The 20,491-nt window shown below is 40.5% G+C and overlaps 2 protein-coding genes and 1 pseudogene across 5 annotated transcripts; all 3 read left to right on the top strand.

Annotated features, from left to right (window-relative positions):
- The first annotated feature begins 599 nt into the window (after nt 1-599).
- LOC109980197 (uncharacterized) lies at nt 600-7,394 on the top strand. 4 transcript variants are annotated; one of them, XM_065965093.1, is made up of 6 exons: nt 600-634; nt 824-890; nt 2,856-2,937; nt 3,603-4,202; nt 4,291-4,410; nt 5,205-7,394. In XM_065965093.1, exons 3-6 carry the CDS (start codon nt 2,924-2,926, stop codon nt 6,268-6,270), a joined length of 1,800 nt encoding a protein of 599 aa, XP_065821165.1. In that variant the 5' UTR covers nt 600-634; nt 824-890; nt 2,856-2,923; the 3' UTR covers nt 6,271-7,394. The 4 variants fall into 4 exon arrangements, with proteins under 4 accessions (XP_065821165.1, XP_065821163.1, XP_065821162.1 ...); XM_065965091.1 differs by having other exon boundaries at nt 617-634; nt 821-890; XM_065965090.1 differs by lacking the exon at nt 600-634 and having other exon boundaries at nt 713-890.
- A 3,118-nt stretch (nt 7,395-10,512) lies between these two features.
- On the top strand, nt 10,513-16,687 carry LOC136182981 (uncharacterized; annotated as a pseudogene).
- LOC109978091 (uncharacterized) lies at nt 16,472-20,277 on the top strand. The gene is made up of 5 exons (XM_065964771.1): nt 16,472-16,487; nt 16,633-16,693; nt 17,362-17,871; nt 17,960-18,079; nt 18,874-20,277. The coding sequence occupies exons 1-5, from the start codon at nt 16,472-16,474 to the stop codon at nt 19,808-19,810; spliced, it is 1,644 nt and encodes a 547-aa protein (XP_065820843.1). The 3' UTR covers nt 19,811-20,277.
- The last annotated feature ends 214 nt before the right edge of the window (nt 20,278-20,491 follow it).

Raw genomic sequence — 20,491 nt, forward strand, 5'->3', positions numbered from 1 at the left:
ATGCAGCAATAGTCTTGGTGGTCACATGGGTATCAGCTGAACTGAATGGAGTCTTTATGCAAGTCCAAGTGGGAGTTTGAGAGTGAATCATGAGTGTAAAGTGGTGACACAACAAGGGCTGTCCTGTGTACTGAGCTGACAGACAAAACTACAGTACTATAGAAATATTAATAAATACTCTCCCTAGTGGAAATTAAAGCAGAATATTGATACTCAGCTGTGTCTGTTAGAAAGGACTATGAGGCTAAAACCAGCAGTCCGTTAGCCTATCCTAACACTGTGGACAAAGGGAGAGGGTTAGCTTGGCTTTAAAACACACTATGTTGTTTGTTTAATATGTACACAACAAACGTGTGATAATAAAATGTACCTTTTAACAGGAGTTTAGGCTTTGTGTTGGATTAGGTCTGCTATGTAAAGTAAGGCAAACTCTTAAAAAAACTAAATGTTTCACTCAAAAGATTGTTTACCTAATGAATTCTGCAAAGTGCTGAATGTTATTGGAAATGTTCAAAAAACTTCCATTGTTTTTCTTGGACGTTCCAGTTACGAGCAGGTGACAACGCCGTAAATCTCGCGAGAACACAAATGTGCGCGTGTTCTTGTTCCAACCCAAACATGGAAGCAGTAGAAGGTGAGATATACAGGTGCAATACAGGTGATATATATATTCATATTGTGCCTTTTTTAAAAAATCAGGCTCCCAAAATGTTTTTTTAGTCTCCAGGAACCATTATCTTCTCAGTCTCTTGTTTTTTAGTTTGTTTCAGTTTTTGTCAGAGTTATCAAATGTCGCATACTTTCCAATTGTCTTTAAAAGCAGCATCAGGAAGAGGCTCTGAAAACAAGGCTTGGTTATAGAAAAGAGGGGAAGTTGAACGCCGATAAAAGTGAGTAAACAAAGCGTGAGAGTGGGGTTGTTGTTGTTGTTGTTTTTTGCATAACCTGAACTGTGACTGGGTTTGAATTCCACTTTGGTCAGGATGCTTCATTGTATACTATATTGTATTCATCTACAGGCTTGCTCTAACAGTATGTCGTTGTTGCGAAAGTGCGCAACAGCAAAACAAAGCAATGCAGTTGGAGTCTCTGCGTAAAAACAGAGATTATTGGAGTGGGGTTGTTGGTAAGAGGAGTGTGGTGAGGGGACTTAGGACAGGTATTCCCCTCAATGAAAATGTGCAAGAGCTGCAGAAAGTTTTGAAAGGAGGACCAGTGACAGTAAATCAGGCGGCTGCAGGCCTTTGGAAACAGGGAGAAACTCGACATAGAGTCCTGCTGCAGTTCAGTGATAAGGTGCAGTTCAGTGATAAGGTGCATTCCCTCCCCCAATGAGAACTGCGGTCAAGCCAGCCGCTCCTCCAGTTTACCTGGGGAAGTGAGCCGCCCCTAAATATGAAGTGCTCACGTATTCTGATCTTTATGGTAAATGCTCCGGACTGCAGAGCGAGCAGGAGTAACAGACGGAGATAGCGATGAAGTGAAGTGCTAAATGCCGAAGTCTTACCATAAAACTGGCTATGAGATACACGTGTATGAAACGGGAGTAAACAGAATGCAGTACAGGGAATAGCTTCGGAGGTCGGGGAAGTTAGTGTGAGAATAATTCCGCGAGTCTGCGGTAACTTAAGAATTTAACATCAAAGTCATAAAAAAAGACTCTCTATAGTGATTTATAAGGGACTTTCACAATGGATTTCTCAAAAAGTAAACAGTAAAATTACTTTATATTACTTGTGCATGTAGTCTAGGAAGTACTACGCCCAACCATATCAGAATCATTTTCTACTTATGGATGAATTTATTTTTACAAGACATCAAAGTCAGAAAAAATACTCTCTATAGTGATTTATTACGGACTTTGACAGTGGATTTCTCAAAAAGTACACAGTAAAAGTACTTTATATTACCTGTGCATGTAGTCTAATAAGTACTTAGTCCAACCATATCAGAATCATTGTGTACTTATGTAAGAAAATATATATAATTATTTTTTTCTCCAAGAAAACGGTTGTTTTTTTAAATTGTGAACACCTTATTTTGAAAAACGGAAGTTACCGCAGACTCGCAGAATTATTCTGCGAAGCTATTCCCTGTACAGTAATCGGTTTACTCCCGTTTCATACAAGTGTATCTCATAGCCAGTTTTATGGTAAGACCTAGGCATTTAGCACTTTCAAAAAGAAAAAAGAAAAAAGGAGATTAATAACGGACTCTCTGTCTGTTCCTCCTGCTCGCTCTGCAGTCCGGAGCATTTACCATAAAGATCAGAATACGTGAGCACTTCAGATTTAGGGGCGGCTCACTTCACCATGTAAACTGGAGGAGCGGCTGGCTTGACCGCAGTCAATAAGATGCAACAACTGCCAAATAGCCTATATGGACATAACCCACAGCCATTGCTTGTAAAGGGAAACACAAATGTGGACAACATGGGAGACCAGGTCAGTGACTGTTTGCTAAACAAATCAAGTGATAAGGGCAAATAAATATTATTTACATGATACAATAGGGAAGAGGGATGTTTACCCTCCCAGTGGAAAGAGTCATTAATTGTCCCCAAATACAAACCAGGCAACGATTCAAGTTCAGCAGAAAGTCATAAACCATTTGTATTGACATCTTGTGTAGGGAAGAACTATGAAAACAATGACACATGAATGATGAAAACTGAACTTACTGGACCATCGAGCTATGAACAAACACTCAGGTATGTAGGCATACGTGGGTGTGACTCCAGCTCGTGACGTGGAGAAAGGAAAACGAAACCAAACACAGGGGCGTCAGGTGAAGTTTTTTTCTACGGAGCTTTTCAATATAAAGTGTGATCTCTGTAGTCTCTATTTTCATTTTAGCCACGCAGATAAAATGAAGAGAGCCCAGTAAAGTTACAGAAGACAGCAGCATAAAGAGAGGCAACAGGATGTCCGCGTCAAGGTAAGGAACCCTGCAGCTGTTATTACTGTTGCACAGGAAATTATAAATACGTGCCATCGCAAGAATAAAAGAAAACTGTACGTTGAGATACAACGAGCTGCCTTCAAGTGTTTGATTTTTGTGTGTTTCTTTAAATGTTGAATACGCAATCAATTTTGTTTTTAAAATGTTGTGAAGTTGATCAGACGAGAATGATGCAACATGTTATTGTTCTTTTAACCCCCAGTGCACAACATGCATCTAGCCTACAGTACGTGATCCTTTTGAGTTTGTTTTTCACACTGACTTAAAGGTCCTAATTTATGTTGTAGGTTACTATTCAGGACGACAAACAGTGGGAGACCATGTCCTAAATTTCAGCTTTTAATTATGTAACTTAATGTAAATAAACTTGGTTTTATTTCTGATTTAATTGAATCAACTGATAGCTTTACAATATCCCAAATGCTGCCTTATTAGAGCATGAATAATGTCTTCTGAAACTTTGAAGTCATTTAACAGCGAGAACAGTTTTAGCACTGTGACTTTTTTATGCGCTTTGGCGACATCTGGTGGACATCTTGTACAACTGCAATTAAAACCGAAACAAAAGCCCTGAGAAAAGTTATGCATGGAAAAAAACTAGACTACACTGGGTTGATTGGTTTCCATTTATTTTCATACAGAAAGGAGCTCCAGAAGGCCTTGTTGCGCTACACTGCAGACACCCTCATCCACATCCACACGGTGAGAGGATTCTGTGAGAGGGTCCCTAAATGGATGCTAGGGAGGGAGTCAGAGTTAAACATGATGATGGACATCAAGGACAGGGCTGACGGCATCGACCTAAACATCAGCCATGTTAGCCAGTCAGAGAATAAAGGAGAAGCCTTTCTTGAGTACATGAAGAGCAAGGTGACACAGGTGACCGCAAAGAGCAGGTTGGAAGAGCTGGAGAAGGAGCTGGCTGCTGTGCTGAAGGACACTCTGATGGAACTGGAGAAGCTCCACTGTTTCCTGGATGCGGTAGAGAAGCTGGCAGTCACCTCACTTCATGTGTTCGTGGAGGGGAGGCAGGTGGTGTTACACCTGCCAGAGGGGGTCGGCCTCGATCATGTTCAGGTGGTGATCGCTGCTGCACGGCTGGTCTGCCCTCTGCTCGTTGAGTTTAAAAGAGATGAAATGGTCTTCTTCCAGCCCAAACTGCAGAATGTGGAAGTGCTGGCGTATCAGCTGGACAAATACATCCAGACCACCCAGAGGATCTGTGGACTGTTGGAGAAAAGGTAAACCGTCATTCCTTAAAAGAAAATCTTAACTTATTTCTAAATAGAAGTCGGTTTCAGTGAGTAAATATAACTGTGTCTTTAAAAGCACTTTCAGTGACTTCGACCTGAACATGATCAAGAAATCTGCAGTAGACCTGGATTTGGATTTATCAGAAGACGACATGGAGAGGATGCTCTATCACATCAATCAACTGGATGACATCAGGTTAGCAGCATCATTCCATATGTATGCATTCTGGTCATTTAAGTAATACAGTCAGGGTATACTCAGGATACACAATAGGTGGCCCAAGATAACGTTGATATCATGACACAGCGATTCTGCAATAATTGATAAATTGTAAGAAAATCATAAAATTATCCATGATGATATCTAACTAATTGGAGATGACAAAATGAGCCTTCAAAGGTAAAATGCAGGATTAATGTATTTATTCACTGCAATTTGGTGTTACGTTCACCTCATATCAGGCTTCATCTTTTCAACACTCTTGTAGCCCACTGTCAACTTCTTTGGTCAGCTAAACTGTTCATGTTTCCCTTATTTATGTCTTAAATACCACCATGATGAGTAATGAAGTCGTCTTTATTTAAAGCTACTTAATTAAAACATTTTAATATCAACATTGTGCACCTTCAGTTAGATAACTGTACCCCTCGCTTCAGTTTGACAGTATATTGCCGTTGTGATATTTTGCTGTTAACGTTGCTTATGATCGTGCATGAACTGTACCGTGACGAAGCACACCTCTCCAAAGCGTGCCATGGCCAAGTAAGTGTACCGTGCTTGAGCACGGCATGGAGCGGTCACACTGGTCAAACAAACTGGACTTTAGAGGTGAAGCGTGCTTGGGCACGGTACAGAATGCCAGTGTGACCGCGCCCTAAAAACTCTTCACAGGAACTTTAAAGAGTTCAAGGAGTTAGGACCTCAGTTACAGTTGTGAATTATTTTGTTAAATATCCTTTTATTCATTTCCTGTTTTCTCTCTTCATCAGGATGAACCAGCACTTCTCTTTGGTGTACTTGTTTCATGACTGCTCTGGCTTCCTCGACGAGTTCAGAGATTGTCAACCTCGCCTGCTGCAGTCTCTAGATGGACTGGAGGAGATTGCTGTTCAGTTCGACTCCATGAATAAGGGGGCAAAGATCTCCAGTGTGGTGGGCAGCTCAGTGGGGGCGGTTGGAGGCGTGCTTTCCATCATTGGTTTGGCATTGATTCCTGTAACAGCTGGACTGTCTCTGGGTCTTACCATGACTGGGATAGGGCTTAGTGTCACCAGCGGGGTCAATGGCCTTGTCACTACGGCGACAGAGTTAGGAGTAAACAGTACACAACAAAAGAAAGCCGCTGAGGTCTTCGAGGGGCTCATGAAGGATTTGCAGAGTCTCCAGGATTGTCTGAAGAAAGTCAGCAATCAAACTGTCGCCAGAATGGAAGCAAGTCAGATAGATGTAGCCTTGGGAGTGAGCAGGGTGCTTGTCAAAGGTGGTTTCATTGCAAGAGGTGTTGATTCACTTGTTGATACTGCCTCTGCTTTTAAAATGTTAAAAAATGAGGAGCTGGTTGTAAGTGCTGGTAAGGTGTTGGCTGAGGAAGGTCAAGCTTTACGGAACGTGCCAAAGGTGGCCGCAGACATCCCAGATATCGGACAGGCAGCAATCAAAGGGCCTCTGGCCCTCACCAAGTCCGCCAGAGCCGGTCTCATCGGGCTGAATGCTCTTTTTCTCGGCATGGATGTCTTCTTCATCTGTAAAGACAGCATCAGTCTGTCCAAAGGCAGCGAGACCGAAGCCTCACAGTTCATCAGAGCCAGAGCGGCACTCTGGCGCTCAGAGATCGACGCCTGGCAGAAAATCTACGACTCCCTGACAGAAGGTCTGCAGAAATCAGAGAAAAACAAAGCTATCCTGGAAACGCCATTTCATCCAGAGTTGGAGAGTGAGCTGAAGATGGAGATGGAGATGGAGATGAAGAAACAAAAACAAACGGAAATGGAAATTCCCCCTGATGAAGAGAATGAAAACATGGAAAAGGAAGGAAAAAATTGTGTAATACAGTAGTCTTCAGGTATGATTGGCCTTTTTTCTTTTTTTTTAGCAACTTGAGCAATAAGATTTGATATTAATTTAATGTATGATCCAACAAAGAAATTATAATTGCACTTTGCTTAAAGATTACTGTTCAGGATCAAACATTGTTAAACTGAAGACTTGATGAATGTATGTAATTATTATGACATTAAGCAACTTTCGGTGCCACTTTTATTCTCGGGAATGATGTATTTTTTTTTAACCTTTTGCTGAGATTCATTTTCAAATTGAATTTGTTTTTGGAAGGCATCTTGCAACCCCCCTCACAGTGTACCCCTCCGTGTTTCCCGACCCCCTCTTTGTGAACCCCTGGTATAAGCCGCAATTCATCTTTGAAAAAGCAATTGATGTGTGGAAAAAAAGTTGGTTGATATTGCAGACTACTTTTTAATATGACTAACAATTACTATGACATTCGGTGGTGGAGAAAAAAAAAACAAAAAAACATTCAAATTGACATAACTTAATACATTTATGAGAACAGAGGCCGCTCATGCAGCATCTTCTCCTTGGATAGGAGGGAGACTGTTAGTGTCAACATGGTATAAAGGAATAAACTCTCTTTTTTTAGACTAGGAAAGGAGAAAGACTATTGTGACAGGTGCAGGGAAACTCGTGTGAGTCTGTCTGCACATGCTCATGAATATGTATTTAAACTTATTCTCACACACACACACACACACACACATCATTGAAAGTACAACAGCAGAAGAAATTGTGGGCGGGTTCTGAAACCCACTGGAACGCCTTCATTCTCTACTCAGAGGAATAAATACCACTACATGCAACAGAAAGACTTTTTTTACTCATTTTGATCATTTTGGTGTAGCTCCGAGAAAGACCTGGGGCAGTCTGTGGATCTCAGCTGAGGATGCCCATCTTTCTATGAAGACTAGACAGTTGTCTGTAGGAGAAATCAATACAGTTGAATTGTCTCTCCAAAGGGAACTTGAATAAATGGGCCCTTAGCGCTTAAATGTGTGGGCTCATTAAAGGTGAAGTTATACTCATAATTGATATCCTGTGATCATATAGCCATTTCATGTTTTTGTAAACCTAATTTTTGAATAAAAAAAGAATCCCTGAGAACTCCACATCATTTTGTTCTTCCTTTATTCATATATATACACTACCAGTCAAAAGTTTGGCCATAATAGTAATATATTATTATCAATAATACAGAACACTATATTATGATAATATAACTACTGTAAGCTGTCTCTAGGGAACACATACTAATGGAAGGGGTTTTCTTTATTCTAACTATTTTCCACATTTTAGAATAATACAAAAACTATGAAACAATAAATAAAAACAATAGAACTAAAAAACATTTAATTTAATTTTTGTTTAGAAAAGAAATGCATACATACGTAGGCATCAACTTCACTATTTCTATTTATTAAGAAACACATGTCAAGCTTTTAAGCACAAGCCTTTAGATCAAAATGTACGAAAGAGGATTAGGACCACTGACTTTTTTTTTTTAACAGTCGGCCTACTATTAAATGTTGTTACTGCGGAGGAAGAGGATGTGGAGATATGAAAGACTTAACATGGGAGAAGATCCAGATCAATTACAGTGTAGTTATAGCCTATACATTTAGGAAAAGGCAGAATTATTGGCAAGGACATTTGTTAAATTCCATAGTCACGAAAGTTTGAGTAATGAGGAAAGGAGTGAAAGAGAGGAAAACAATATAAAGAAATGTAGAAGCTTTGCAGGATGAGAGGGATGATGATTCAATATGTTGTTGACTTTATTTAACAGAACTGTATCAAGCTTTGAATAAATATAGAAAAACATCACCATGGAAGACATCAGGTCAGTGACTGTTTGTTAATCAAATCAAGTGATAAGGGCAAATAAATATTTACATTTATTTAAAATAATAAGATATGGGAAGAGGGATGTTTACCCTCCCATTGGAAAGAGTCATGAATTGTCCCCAAATGCAAACCAGGCAATGATTCAAGTTCAGCAGAAAGTCATAAACCAATTGTACTGACATCTTGTGTAGGGAAGAACTATGAAAACAATGATACATGAATGATTCAAATCTAATGTAGAGAGTAAGGGACTTTTAAAGGATTACCAAAGTGGATTTAGGACACGTTTAGGTTTACCAGGTCTGTCCGGCAGCCTGCCCCACCACCTGATCCATCTCGCCTCCAGGTGGGAATCAGCTGCTGACAGCTCTGGCTCCTCTCTTCACTGGAGTGTCGAGATGTGAAGATATAACTACACAGTCCATCATCGATCTTTAATCTGAGTTGTTACGGTACCAGGTACACTTACGATCATCCCAGTACACAACAAAAGAAAGACACTTATGAATGTAGGCCTACGTGGGTGTGACTCCATGTCGTGACATGGAGAGATGAAAACGAAACCAAACACAGGGGCGTCATGTGAAGTTTTTTTCTACGGAGCTTTTCAATATAAAGTGTGATCTCTAGTCTCTATTTTCATTTTAGCCACGCAGATAAAATGAAGAGAGCCCAGTAAAGTTACAGAAGACAGCAGCATAAAGAGAGGCAACAGGATGTCCGCTTCAAGGTAAGGAACCCTGCAGCTGTTATTACTGTTGCACAGGAAATTATAAATACATGCCATCGCAAGCATAAAAGAAAACAGTACGTTGAGATACAACGAGCTGCCTTCAAGTGTTTGATCTTTGTGTGTTTCTTTAAATGTTGAATACGCATTAAAAACATTTCATTTCATTTTTGTTTAGAAAAGAAATGCATACATACACAGGCATGAACTTCTATTTATTAAGAAACACATGTCAAGCATTTAAGTACAAGCCTTTAGATTAAAACGAACGAAAGAGGATTAGGGCCACTGACATTTGTTTTGTTTTTTTGGTGGGGGGGGGGGGTTGACTTTTTTGTCATTTTTATTTTTTTATTTGGACTTTTTCTCCTCAGAATTCAGACTTTAATTTAAGAAGTTTGAGATTAAGATCAGAATTCTAAAAGTCAGTCGGTGTTGAGGAGTAAAGAGGTTTTTTGCGTATGGGAGAGTGAGTGAGGAGATAACGGACCGGGAGGGGAGTCTTCTCCGTTTGCCCGTTTAACACTTACATGATTTGAATTATACTTTTCTCGAGACTCAGAAAACGAAACCATTATTTCCAGACTGAGTTTGGTCCATCGGTAAAAACGGAGATTATTGGAGTGGGGTTGTTGGTGAGAGGAGTATGATTAGGGAACTTAGGACAGACCATTCCCCTCAGTGAAAATGTGCAAGAGCTGCAGAAAGTTATGAGAGAAGGACCAGTGACAGTAAATCAGGCGGCTGCATATGAATGTTGACATGTTGCAAAATAGGAGAGCTTGTAGAATGTGATGTGAGAACTTGAAGGAAAAAAAAGTGAACTTTGTATGTAAAAATGTTTACTTGGATAAAAAAAATCCACTACTTTTCTCGCGCGAATCTGCGCTGCTTGGGTTTTGCAACACATTTTGTGAGACGTCTGTAGCAAAATAAATTTGTACTTGTAGAAATGCCCTCCCCCCCTTCCCCCTCGCTGTGTCTGCGTGTGGGGGGAATTGGCCAATGAGAAGTTAATTTCCAGTTGATGCACTTTATGTATTCACCACAACCACAAACTGCAAGACGGTGCAACACTTGCATTAACAGTATAAACACTATAACGACTCAAGTTACTTTTAAGAAGAGAAAGGCAAAGATACAAGACTGTGTACATCATTTTTGTCCTGAGTCAAGGGACTACCTATCCCACAATCCCTTGCGAATTATATCGTTTCTTCTGCAGCAAAAGTAGTGGATTTTTTTATACAAGTAAACATTTTTACATACGAGTTCACCTTTTTTCGCCTTCAAGTTCTCACATCACATTCTACAAGCTCTCCTATTTTGCAACATATCAACCTTCATAGATGCAAGCCTTTTTTTCGACAGGGGCGTTTTTAATAAAAAGTATGATCTATAGTTTCTATTTTCATTTTAGAGCCCAGTAAAGTTACAGAAGACAGCAGCATAAAGAGAGGCAACAGGATGTCCCCGTCAAGGTAAGGAACCCTGCATCTGTTACTACTGTTGCATAGGAAATTATAAATACATGCCATCGCAAGAATAAAAGAAAACTGTACGTTGAGATACAACGAGCTGCCTTCAAGTGTTTGATTTTTGTGTGTTTCTTTAAATGTTGAATACGCAATCAATTTTGTTTTTAAAATGTTGTGAAGTTGTTCAGACGAGAATGATGCGACATTTTATTGTTCTTTTAACCCCCAGTGCACAACATGCATCTAGCCTACAGTACGTGATCCTTTTGAGTTTGTTTTTCACACTGACTTAAAGGTCCTAATTTATGTTGTAGGTCAGACTGTTTGTGCATGTGTGTGTATTTCGGCCTATGTTTGTGTAGCATGTTCACTAGACAGAGTGTAAAAACGACTTTCCCCTCGCGGGATCAAAAATAAATAATGATTATTATTCAGGACGATAAACAGTGGGAGATCATGTCCTAAATTTCAGCTTTTAATGTAAATAATGTTGGTTTTATTTCTGATTTAATCAACTGATAGCTTTACAATATCCCAAATGCTGCCTTATTAGAGCATGAATAATGTCTTCTGAAACGTTGAACTCATTTAACAGCGAGAACAGTTTTGTCACTGTGACTTTCTTATGTGCTTTGAATAGAATAGAATAGTATAGAATTACTTTATTGAGCCCAGACTGTGAAATTGTGGCGCTACAGCAGCAGGTTATCCAACACACAATGGCCCTCACTTATCAAACGTACATACGGCAGAAAAATGGGTGTATTCCACGGTCATTTCCACGCAAAGTTCGGCACACCAGGTCTCAGTTTGTGTACGCACATTTTCAACTCAGTGTGGACTGTCTGTGTCGGAGAATAATTAGATCGTACTATAACAGAGCTTGTTAAGACGGATAGATAGAGGTTCACAGATTAACTGTTAGATAAGATATCTAAAATGTATTTTATATTAGGCATCAGGTGATCAGCCAGATACGCATACGTCCCACGTGGACCCTGTCGTACGATGATTTCTACACCCAAATCTGCGCTGGTTTCTACACCAGATTGATAAGTGAGGGCCAATATGAGTAAAAAATGTTTGCAAATCTAAACATAATATAATATTAAATACAAAGTAAATAAGTTCTAAAAATATCCAAACTAAGAATGTGAATAAAAACAACCAGGATTTAACTAAGCATTACTAGTCTTAAATATGAAGATTAAATATGAAAGATTAAATTTGAATGTGCAGAAACAGAGTGGTAAATGGACAGTATTGACACAAGTTAAAGTGCATGAGTGTAGACATCTGGTGGACATATTGTGCAACTGCAATTAAAACCGAAACAAAGGCCCTGAAATAGCGCGTGCCCAGGTTTCCGGTGATATCAGAGAAAAGTTATGCATGGAAAAAAAACTAGACTACACTGGGTTGATTGGTTTCCCTTTATTTTCATACAGAAAGCAGCTCCAGAAGGCCTTGTTGCGCTACACTGCAGACACCCTCATCCACATCCACACAGTAAGAGGATTCTGTAAGAGGGCCCCTAAATGGATGCTAGGGAGGGAGTCAGAGTTAAATATGATGAGGGACATAAACATCAGCCAGGTGACCGCAAAGAGCAGGGAGGAAGAGCTGGAGAAGGAGCTGGCTGCTGTGCTGAAGGACACTCTGATGGAACTGGAGACGCTCCACTGTTTCCTGGATGCGGTAGAGAAACTGGCAGTCACCTCACTTCATGTGTTCATGGAGGGGAGGCAGGTGGTGTTGCACCTGCCAGAGGGGGTCGGCCTCGATTATGTTCAGGTGGTGATCGCTGCCGCATGGCTGGTCTGCCCTCTGCTCGTTGAGTTTAAAAGAGATGCAAGGGTCTTCTTCCAGCCCAAACTGCAGAATGTGGAAGCGCTGGCGTATCAGCTGGACAAATACATCCAGACCACCCAGAGGATCTGTGGACTGTTGGAGAAAAGGTAAACTGTCATTCCTTAAAAGAAAATCTTTATTTATTTCTAAATAGAAGTCGGTTTCAGTGAGTAAATATAACTGTGTCTTTAAAAGCACTTTCAGTGACTTCGACCTGAACATGATCAAGAAATCTGCAGTAGACCTGGATTTGGATTTATCAGAAGACGACATGGAGAAGATGCTCTATCACATCAATCAACTGGATGACATCAGGTTAGCAGCATCATTCCATATGTATGCATTCTGGTCATTTAAGTAATACAGTCAGGGTATACTCAAGATATACAATAGGTGGCCCAAGATAACGTTGATATCATGACACAGCGATTCTGCAATAATTGATAAATTGTAAGAAAATCATAAAATTATCCATGATGATATCTAACTAATTGGAGATGACAAAATGAGCCTTCAAAGGTAAAATGCAGGATTAATGTATTTATTCACTGCCATTTGGTGTTATGTTCGCCTCATATCAGGCTTCATCTTTTCAACACTGTTGTAGCCCACTGTCAACTTCTTTGGTCAGCTAAACTGTTTATGTTTCCCTTATTTATGTCTTAAATACCACCATGATGAGTAATGAAGTCGTCTTTATTTAAAGCTCCTTAATTAAAACATTTGAATATCGACATTGTGCACCTTCAGTTAGATAACTGTACCCCTCGCTTCAGTTTGACAGTATATTGCTGTTAGGTGGGGGTTATTTCTGTATGAGATGGACAATTATGAAATCGTGAAACAGACTGTGGATCATCTTAGATTTATTCAGCCATGGTCAGACAACACAGAAACACAACACACAAGGCTGACAAAGTGCAGACCATCGCTGACCCATGCTGACCAAGATCTCACAATCGTTGACAATCATTGGCAAAGTGGCCATCATGGGCAAAATGGCAAAATGGCAAAGTCTTCATCACACAGTGTGGCTTATATTCTGCTAGAAGGTACAGCTCCTATTAAGGCTGAACGATTTTAGGAAAAGATCTAATTGTGATTTTTCTGGCAGATATTGCTATTTCGATTTGATTCACGATTTTCTTCAAATCAAGCTTCAGTGCCATATTCACAATGTACAGTAACATTTACAAACATGACAGAAAATTACGTCATACCATTAAAACATTAAATGCCATTACTCTAATGCAAGAATGAAAACTAAAATTAAGAATTGATTTCAAATGTATTTATTAACAAGAAACATGCATGTACATTCTATAAAGTCCTTGACCAACGGCAGCTATTACAACTGAAGAACTAAAAGAGCCATCTTTGACTGTCTTAATTTAAAGTAGTGCAAAAAATCCTTAATTGTGTTGAGTTAAAAAAGTTAAATAAAATACAAAACAATTCCAAAAAAAACAAAAACAATGTTAAATAAGTAATGATAAGAAAAACAAAATTCAACAATTACCAAATGATCTTGCCCAACAGCCTTACACTCAAGTAGGTATAGGTCAAGGTCAGTCTTTTATGGCTCAAGGGAGCTAGCTTGTCAACATCTATAGCAGCAGTACTTTATTTAACCCTATATTAAGAAACCTGGACTTGGACTATCTTTTTACAGTAAGTGAAACTGAAAAGTAATGGTAATAAAATAAAACTCTTACTAAAATAAAATGACCTCTTACCTTCTGAAAAATATGTCAGACATTAAAATAGGTCGGTCATTCATTTATGGCTTAGCTGAGCAGCACCCAAATATTGCACATCTATTCTGTAAACAATATAGCATTAAACATTATAGCAAAAATAGCGAATATCTTTTTTTTTTTTTGTTGTTGCAACTTTAGCGCGACAGGTTTTGCACAGTACCTGTTTCTGGTGCACGTCTGCAGCCTTAAACCCGAAATACTCCCAAATGACGGACGTACTGTTTTTCTTGGTGATTAAATCCCCAAACTCCGCTTCTGGTCCAGCTGAAGCCATTTCAGAAATTAAAGAGCAGGTGGAGCAGGCTATACTGATTGGTTAGCGTGACCTGTCCACGAGCAGCATGCCGCTTCTGATTGGTGAGCTTGGCAGGATGGTAGGGAGACGGCATGTATGTGTAAAATAGTTGACACAACAGATCCTGGGTCAGTCAGGAGCACTGCAAAAAAACGCAGCTTTGGCGATTACATGATCGCGTTGTCTGAAATCGCAATTTCGATCAGAAAACAATAAATCGTTCAGCCCTAGCTCCTATCCATTTATAGAGCTGCTACTACTTAGGTGCTTCACCCATATAAGGTTAACGCTTCACAGACCCAAAAGTAGAATTACTGTGAGATGGTTGACACAATTTCAAGATATGTCCACAAAATTATCAAGATGATTGAATCCATGAAAATACGTACTAACAATTGCCGTTGTGATATTTTGCTGTTAACGTTGTTTACCCCCGTGCTTATGATTGTGCATGAACTGTACCGTGTCGAAGCACACCTCTCCAAAGCGTGCCATGGTTGAGCACGGCATGGAGCGGTCACACTGGTCAAACAAACTGGACTTTAGAGGTGAAGCGTGCTTGGGCACGGTACAGAATGCCAGTGTGACCGCGCCCTAAAAACTCTTCACAGGAGCTTTAAAGAGTTCAAGGAGTTAGGACCTCCGTTACAGTTGTGAATTATTATGTTAAATATCCTTTTATTCATTTCCTGTTTTCTCTCTTCATCAGAATGAACCAGCACTTCTCTTTAGTGTACTTGTTTCATGACTGCTCTGGCTTCCTCGACGAGTTCAGAGATTGTCAACCTCGCCTGCTGCAGTCTCTAGATGGACTGGAGGAGATTGCTGTTCAGCTCGACTCCATGAATAAGGGGGCAAAGATCTACAGTGTGGTGGGCAGCTCAGTGGGGGCGGTTGGAGGCGTGCTTTCCATCATTGGTTTAGCATTGATTCCTGTAACAGCTGGAGTGTCTCTGGCTCTTACCATGAGTGGGATAGGGCTTAGTGTCACCAGCGGGGTCAATGGCCTTGTCACTATGGCGACAGAGTTAGGAGTAAACACTACACAACGAAATAAAGCCGCTGAGGTCTTCAAGGGGTTCATGAAGGATTTGCAGAGTCTCCAGGATTGTCTGAAGAAAGTCAGCGATCAAACTGTCGCCAGAATGGAAGCAAGTCAGGTAGATGTAGTCTTGGGAGTGAGCAAGGTGCTTATCAAAGGTGTTGTCATTGCAAGAGGTGTTGATGCACTTGTTGATGCTGCCTCTGCTTTTGACATGTTAAAAAATGAGGAGCTGGTTGTCAGCGCTGGTAAGGTGTTGGCTGAGGAAGGTCAAGCTTTACGGAACGTGCCAAAGGTGGCCGCAGACATCCCAGATATCGGACAGGCAGCAATCAAAGGGCCTCTTGCCCTCACCAAGTCCGCCAGAGCCGGTTTCATCGGGCTGAATGCTTTTTTATCGGCATGGATGTCTTCTACATCTGTAAAGACAGCATCAGTCTGTCCAAAGGCAGCGAGACCGAGGCCTCACAGTTCATCAGAGCCACAGCGGCGCTGTGGCGCTCAGAGGTCGACGCCTGGCAGAAAATCTACGACTCCCTGACAGAAGGTCTGCAGAAATCAGAGAAAAACAAAGCTATCCTGGAAACGCCATTTCATCCAGAGTTGGAGAGGGAGCTGAAGATGGAGATGAAGAAACAAAAACAAACGGAAATGGAAATTCCCCCTGATGAAGAGAAGGAAAACATGGAAAAAGAAGGGAAAATTGTGTAATACAGTAGTCTTCAGGTATGATTGGCCTTTTTTTTTTTTTTTAGCAACTTGAGCACTAAGATTTGATATCAACTTAATGTATGATCCAACAAAGAAATGATAATTGACAGCAAAAAATGTGGCTCTTAGTCTCTGACTGGTTGGCCACCCCTGGCCTATATGGACATAGCCCACAGCCATTGCTTGTAAAGGGAAACACAAATGTGGACAACATGGGAGACCAGGTCAGTGACTGTTTGCTAAACAAATCAAGTGATAAGGGCAAATAAATATTATTTACATGATACAATAGGGAAGAGGGATGTTTACCCTCCCAGTGGAAAGAGTCATTAATTGTCCCCAAATGCAAACCAGGCAACGATTCAAGTTCAGCAGAAAGTCATAAACCATTTGTATTGACATCTTCTGTAGGGAAGAACTATGAAAACAATGATACATGAATGATGAAAACTGAACTTACTGGACCATCGAGCTATGAACAAACACTCAGGTATGTAGGCATACGTGGGTGTGACTCCAGCTCGTGACGTGGAGAAAGGAAAACGAAACCAAACACAGGGGCGTCAGGTGAAGTTTTTTTCTACGGAGCTTTTCAATAAAAAGTGTGATCTCTATAGTTTCTATTTTCATTTTAGAGCCCAGTAAAGTTACAGAAGACAGCAGCATAAAGAGAGGCAACAGGATGTCCCCGTCAAGGTAAGGAACCCTGCAGCTGTTTCTACTGTTGCATAGGAAATTATAAATACATGCCATCGCAAGCATAAAAGAAAACTGTACGTTGAGATACAACGAGCTGCCTTCAAGTGTTTGATTTTTGTGTGTTTCTTTAAATGTTGAATACGCAATCAATTTTGTTTTTAAAATGTTGTGAAGTTGTTCAGACGAGAATGATGCGACATTTTATTGTTTTTTTAACCCCCAGTGCACAACATGCATCTAGCCTACAGTACGTGATCCTTTTGAGTTTGTTTTTCACACTGACTTAAAGGTCCTAATTTATGTTGTAGGTTACTATTCAGGACGACAAACAGTGGGAGACCATGTCCTAAATTTCAGCTTTTAATTATGTAACTTAATGTAAATAAACTTGGGGGTTTATTTCTGATTTAATTGAATCAACTGATAGCTTTACAATATCCCAAATGCTGCCTTATTAGAGCATGAATAATGTCTTCTGAAACTTTGAACCCATTTAACAGCGAGAACAGTTTTGTCACTGTGACTTTTTTATGCGCTTTGGTGACATCTGGTGGACATATTGTGCAACTTCAATTAAAACAGAAACAAAAGCCCTGAGAAAAGTTATGCATGGAAAAAAAACTAGACAACACTGGGTTGATTGGTTTCCCTTCATTTTCATACAGAAAGGAGCTCCAGAAGGCCTTGTTGCGCTACACTGCAGACACCCTCATCCACATCCACACGGTGAGAGGATTCTGTGAGAGGGCCCCTGAATGGATGCTAAAGAGGGAGTCAGAGTTAAACATGATGATGGACATAAACATCAGCCAGGTGACCGCAAAGAGCAGGGAGGAAGAGCTGGAGAAGGAGCTGGCTGCTGTGCTGAAGGACACTCTGATGGAACTGGAGGAGCTCCACTGTTTCCTGGATGCGGTAGAGAAGCTGGCAGTCACCTCACTTCATGTGTTCATGGAGGGGAGGCAGGTGGTGTTGCACCTGCCAGAGGGGGTCGGCCTCGATCATGTTCAGGTTGTGATCGCTGCCGCACGGCTGGTCTGCCCTCTGCTCGTTGAGTTTAAAAGAGATGAAATGGTCTTCTTCCAGCCCAAACTGCAGAATGTGGAAGTGCTGGCGTATCAGCTGGACAAATACATTCAGACCACCCAGAGGATCTGTGGACTGTTGGAGAAAAGGTAAACCGTCATTCCTTAAAAGAAAATCTTAATTTATTTCTAAATAGAAGTCGGTTTCAGTGAGTAAATATAACTGTGTCTTTAAAAGCACTTCCAGTGACTTCGACCTGAACATGATCAAGAAATCTGCAGTAGACCTGGATTTGGATTTATCAGAAGACGACATGGAGAGGATGCTCTATCACATCAATCAACTGGATGACATCAGGTTAGCAGCATCATTCCATATGTATGCATTCTGGTCATTTTAAGTAATACAGTCAGGGTATACTCAGGATACACAATAGGTGGCCCAAGATAACGTTGATATCATGACACAGCGATTCTGCAATAATTGATAAATTGTAAGAAAATCATAAAATTATCCATGATGATATCTAACTAATTGGAGATGACAAAATGAGCCTTCAAAGGTAAAATGCAGGATTAATGTATTTATTCACTGCAGTTTGGTGTTACGTTAACCTCATATCAGGCTTCATCTTTTCAACGCTGTTGTAGCCCACTGTCAACTTCTTTGGTCAGCTAAACTGTTCATGTTCCCTTATTTATGTCTTAAATACCACCATGATGAGTAATGAAGTCGTCTTTATTTAAAGCTCCTTAATTAAAACATTTGAATATCGACATTGTGCACCTTCAGTTAGATAACTGTACCCCTCGCTTCAGTTTGACGATATATTGCCGTTGTGATATTTTGCTGTTAGCGTTGCTTATGATCGTGCATGAACTGTACCGTGACGAAGCACACCTCTCCGAAGCGTGCCATGGCCAAGTAAGTGCACCGTGCTTGAGCACGGCATGGAGCGGTCACACTGGTCAAACAAACTGGACTTTAGAGGTGAAGCGTGCTTGGGCACGGTACAGAATGCCAGTGTGACCGCGCCCTAAAAACTCTTCACAGGAGCTTTAAAGAGTTCAAGGAGGGAGGACCTCAGTTACAGTTGTGAATTATTTTGTTAAATATCCTTTTATTAATTTCCTCTTTTTCCTCTTCATCAGAATGAACCAGCACTTCTCTTTGGTGTACTTGTTTCATGACTGCTCTGGTTTCCTCGACAAGTTCAGAGATTGTCAACCTCGCCTGCTGCAGTCTCTAGATGGACTGGAGGAGATTGCTGTTCAGTTCGACTCCATGAATAAGGGGGCAAAGATCTCCAGTGTGGTGGGCAGCTCAGTGGGGGCGGTTGGAGGCGTGCTTTCCATCATTGGTTTATTATTGGCTCCTGTAACAGCTGGACTGTCTCTGGGTCTTACCATGACTGGGATAGGGCTTAGTGTCACCAGCGGGGTCAATGGCCTTGTCACTACGGCGACAGAGTTAGGAGTAAACAGTACACAACAAAAGAAAGCCACTGAGGTCTTCGAGGGGTTCATGAAGGATTTGCAGAGTCTTCAGGATTGTCTGAAGAAAGTCAGCGATCAAACTAACGCCAGAATGGAAGCAAGTCAGATAGATGTAGTCTTGGGAGTGGGCAAGGTGCTTGTCAAAGGTGGTCAAGTTTTACAGAACGTGCCAAAGGTGGCCGCAGACATCCCAGATATCGGACAGGCAGCAATCAAAGGGCCTCTGGCCCTCACCAAGTCCGCCAGAGCCGGTCTCATCGGGCTGAATGCTCTTTTTCTCGGCATGGATGTCTTCTTCATCTGTAAAGACAGCATCAGTCTGTCCAAAGGCAGCGAGACCAAGGCCTCACAGTTCATCAGAGCCAGAGCGGCACTGTGGCGCTCAGAGATCGACGCCTGGCAGAAAATCCACGACTCCCTGATAGAAGGTCTGCAGAAATCAGAGAAAAACAAAGCTATCCTGGAAACGCCATTTCATCCAGAGTTGGAGAGTGAGCTGAAGATGGAGACGAAGAAACAAAAACAAACGGAAATGGAAATTCCCCCTGATGAAGAGAATGAAAACATGGAAAAAGAAGGAAAAATTGTGTAATACAGTAGTCTTCAGGGATGATTGGCCTTTTTTTTTTTTTTAGCAACTTGAGCAATAAGATTTGATATCAACTTAATGTATGATCCAACAAAGAAATGATAATTGCACTTTGCTTAAAGATTACTGTTCAGGATCAAACACTGTTAAAATGAAAAATGTATGTAATTATTATGACATTAAGCAACTTTCCATGCCACTTTTCTTCTCGTGAATGTTGGATTTTTTTTAACCTTTCGCTGAGCCAGATTCATTTTCAAATTGAATTTGAAACAGTTATCTGTAGGAGAAATCAATACAGTTGAATTGTCTCTCCAAAGGGAACTTGAATAAATGGGCCCTTAGCGCTTAAATGTGTGGGCTCATTAAAGGTGAAGTTATACTCATAATTGATATCCTGTGATCATATAACCATTTCATGTTTTTGTAAACCTAATTTTTGAATAAAAAAAGAATTCCTTAGAACTCCACATCATTTTGTTCTTCCTTTATTCATATATATACACTACCAGTCAAAAGTTTGGCCATAATAGTAATATATTATTATCAATAATACAGAACACTATATTATGATAATTTAACTACTGTAAGCTGTCTCTAGGGAACACATACTAATGGAAGGGGTTTTCTTTATTCTAACTATTTTCCACATTTTAGAATAATACAAAAACTATAAAACAATAA

Source organism: Labrus bergylta, chromosome 16, assembly GCF_963930695.1.
Source record: "Labrus bergylta chromosome 16, fLabBer1.1, whole genome shotgun sequence".
NCBI classification, from domain to species: Eukaryota; Metazoa; Chordata; class Actinopteri; order Labriformes; family Labridae; genus Labrus; species Labrus bergylta.

Bases quoted from the DNA above. Each gene is read 5' to 3' on its own strand.
- LOC109978091 (XM_065964771.1), top strand. The intron at 16,694-17,361 runs GTAAGGAACCCT...ATTTTCATACAG, and splicing joins AACAGGATGTCCCCGTCAAG to AAAGGAGCTCCAGAAGGCCT. The intron at 18,080-18,873 runs GTTAGCAGCATC...CCTCTTCATCAG, and splicing joins AATCAACTGGATGACATCAG to AATGAACCAGCACTTCTCTT.
- LOC109980197 (XM_065965093.1), top strand. The intron at 4,203-4,290 runs GTAAACCGTCAT...TGTCTTTAAAAG, and splicing joins TGTGGACTGTTGGAGAAAAG to CACTTTCAGTGACTTCGACC. The intron at 4,411-5,204 runs GTTAGCAGCATC...TCTCTTCATCAG, and splicing joins AATCAACTGGATGACATCAG to GATGAACCAGCACTTCTCTT.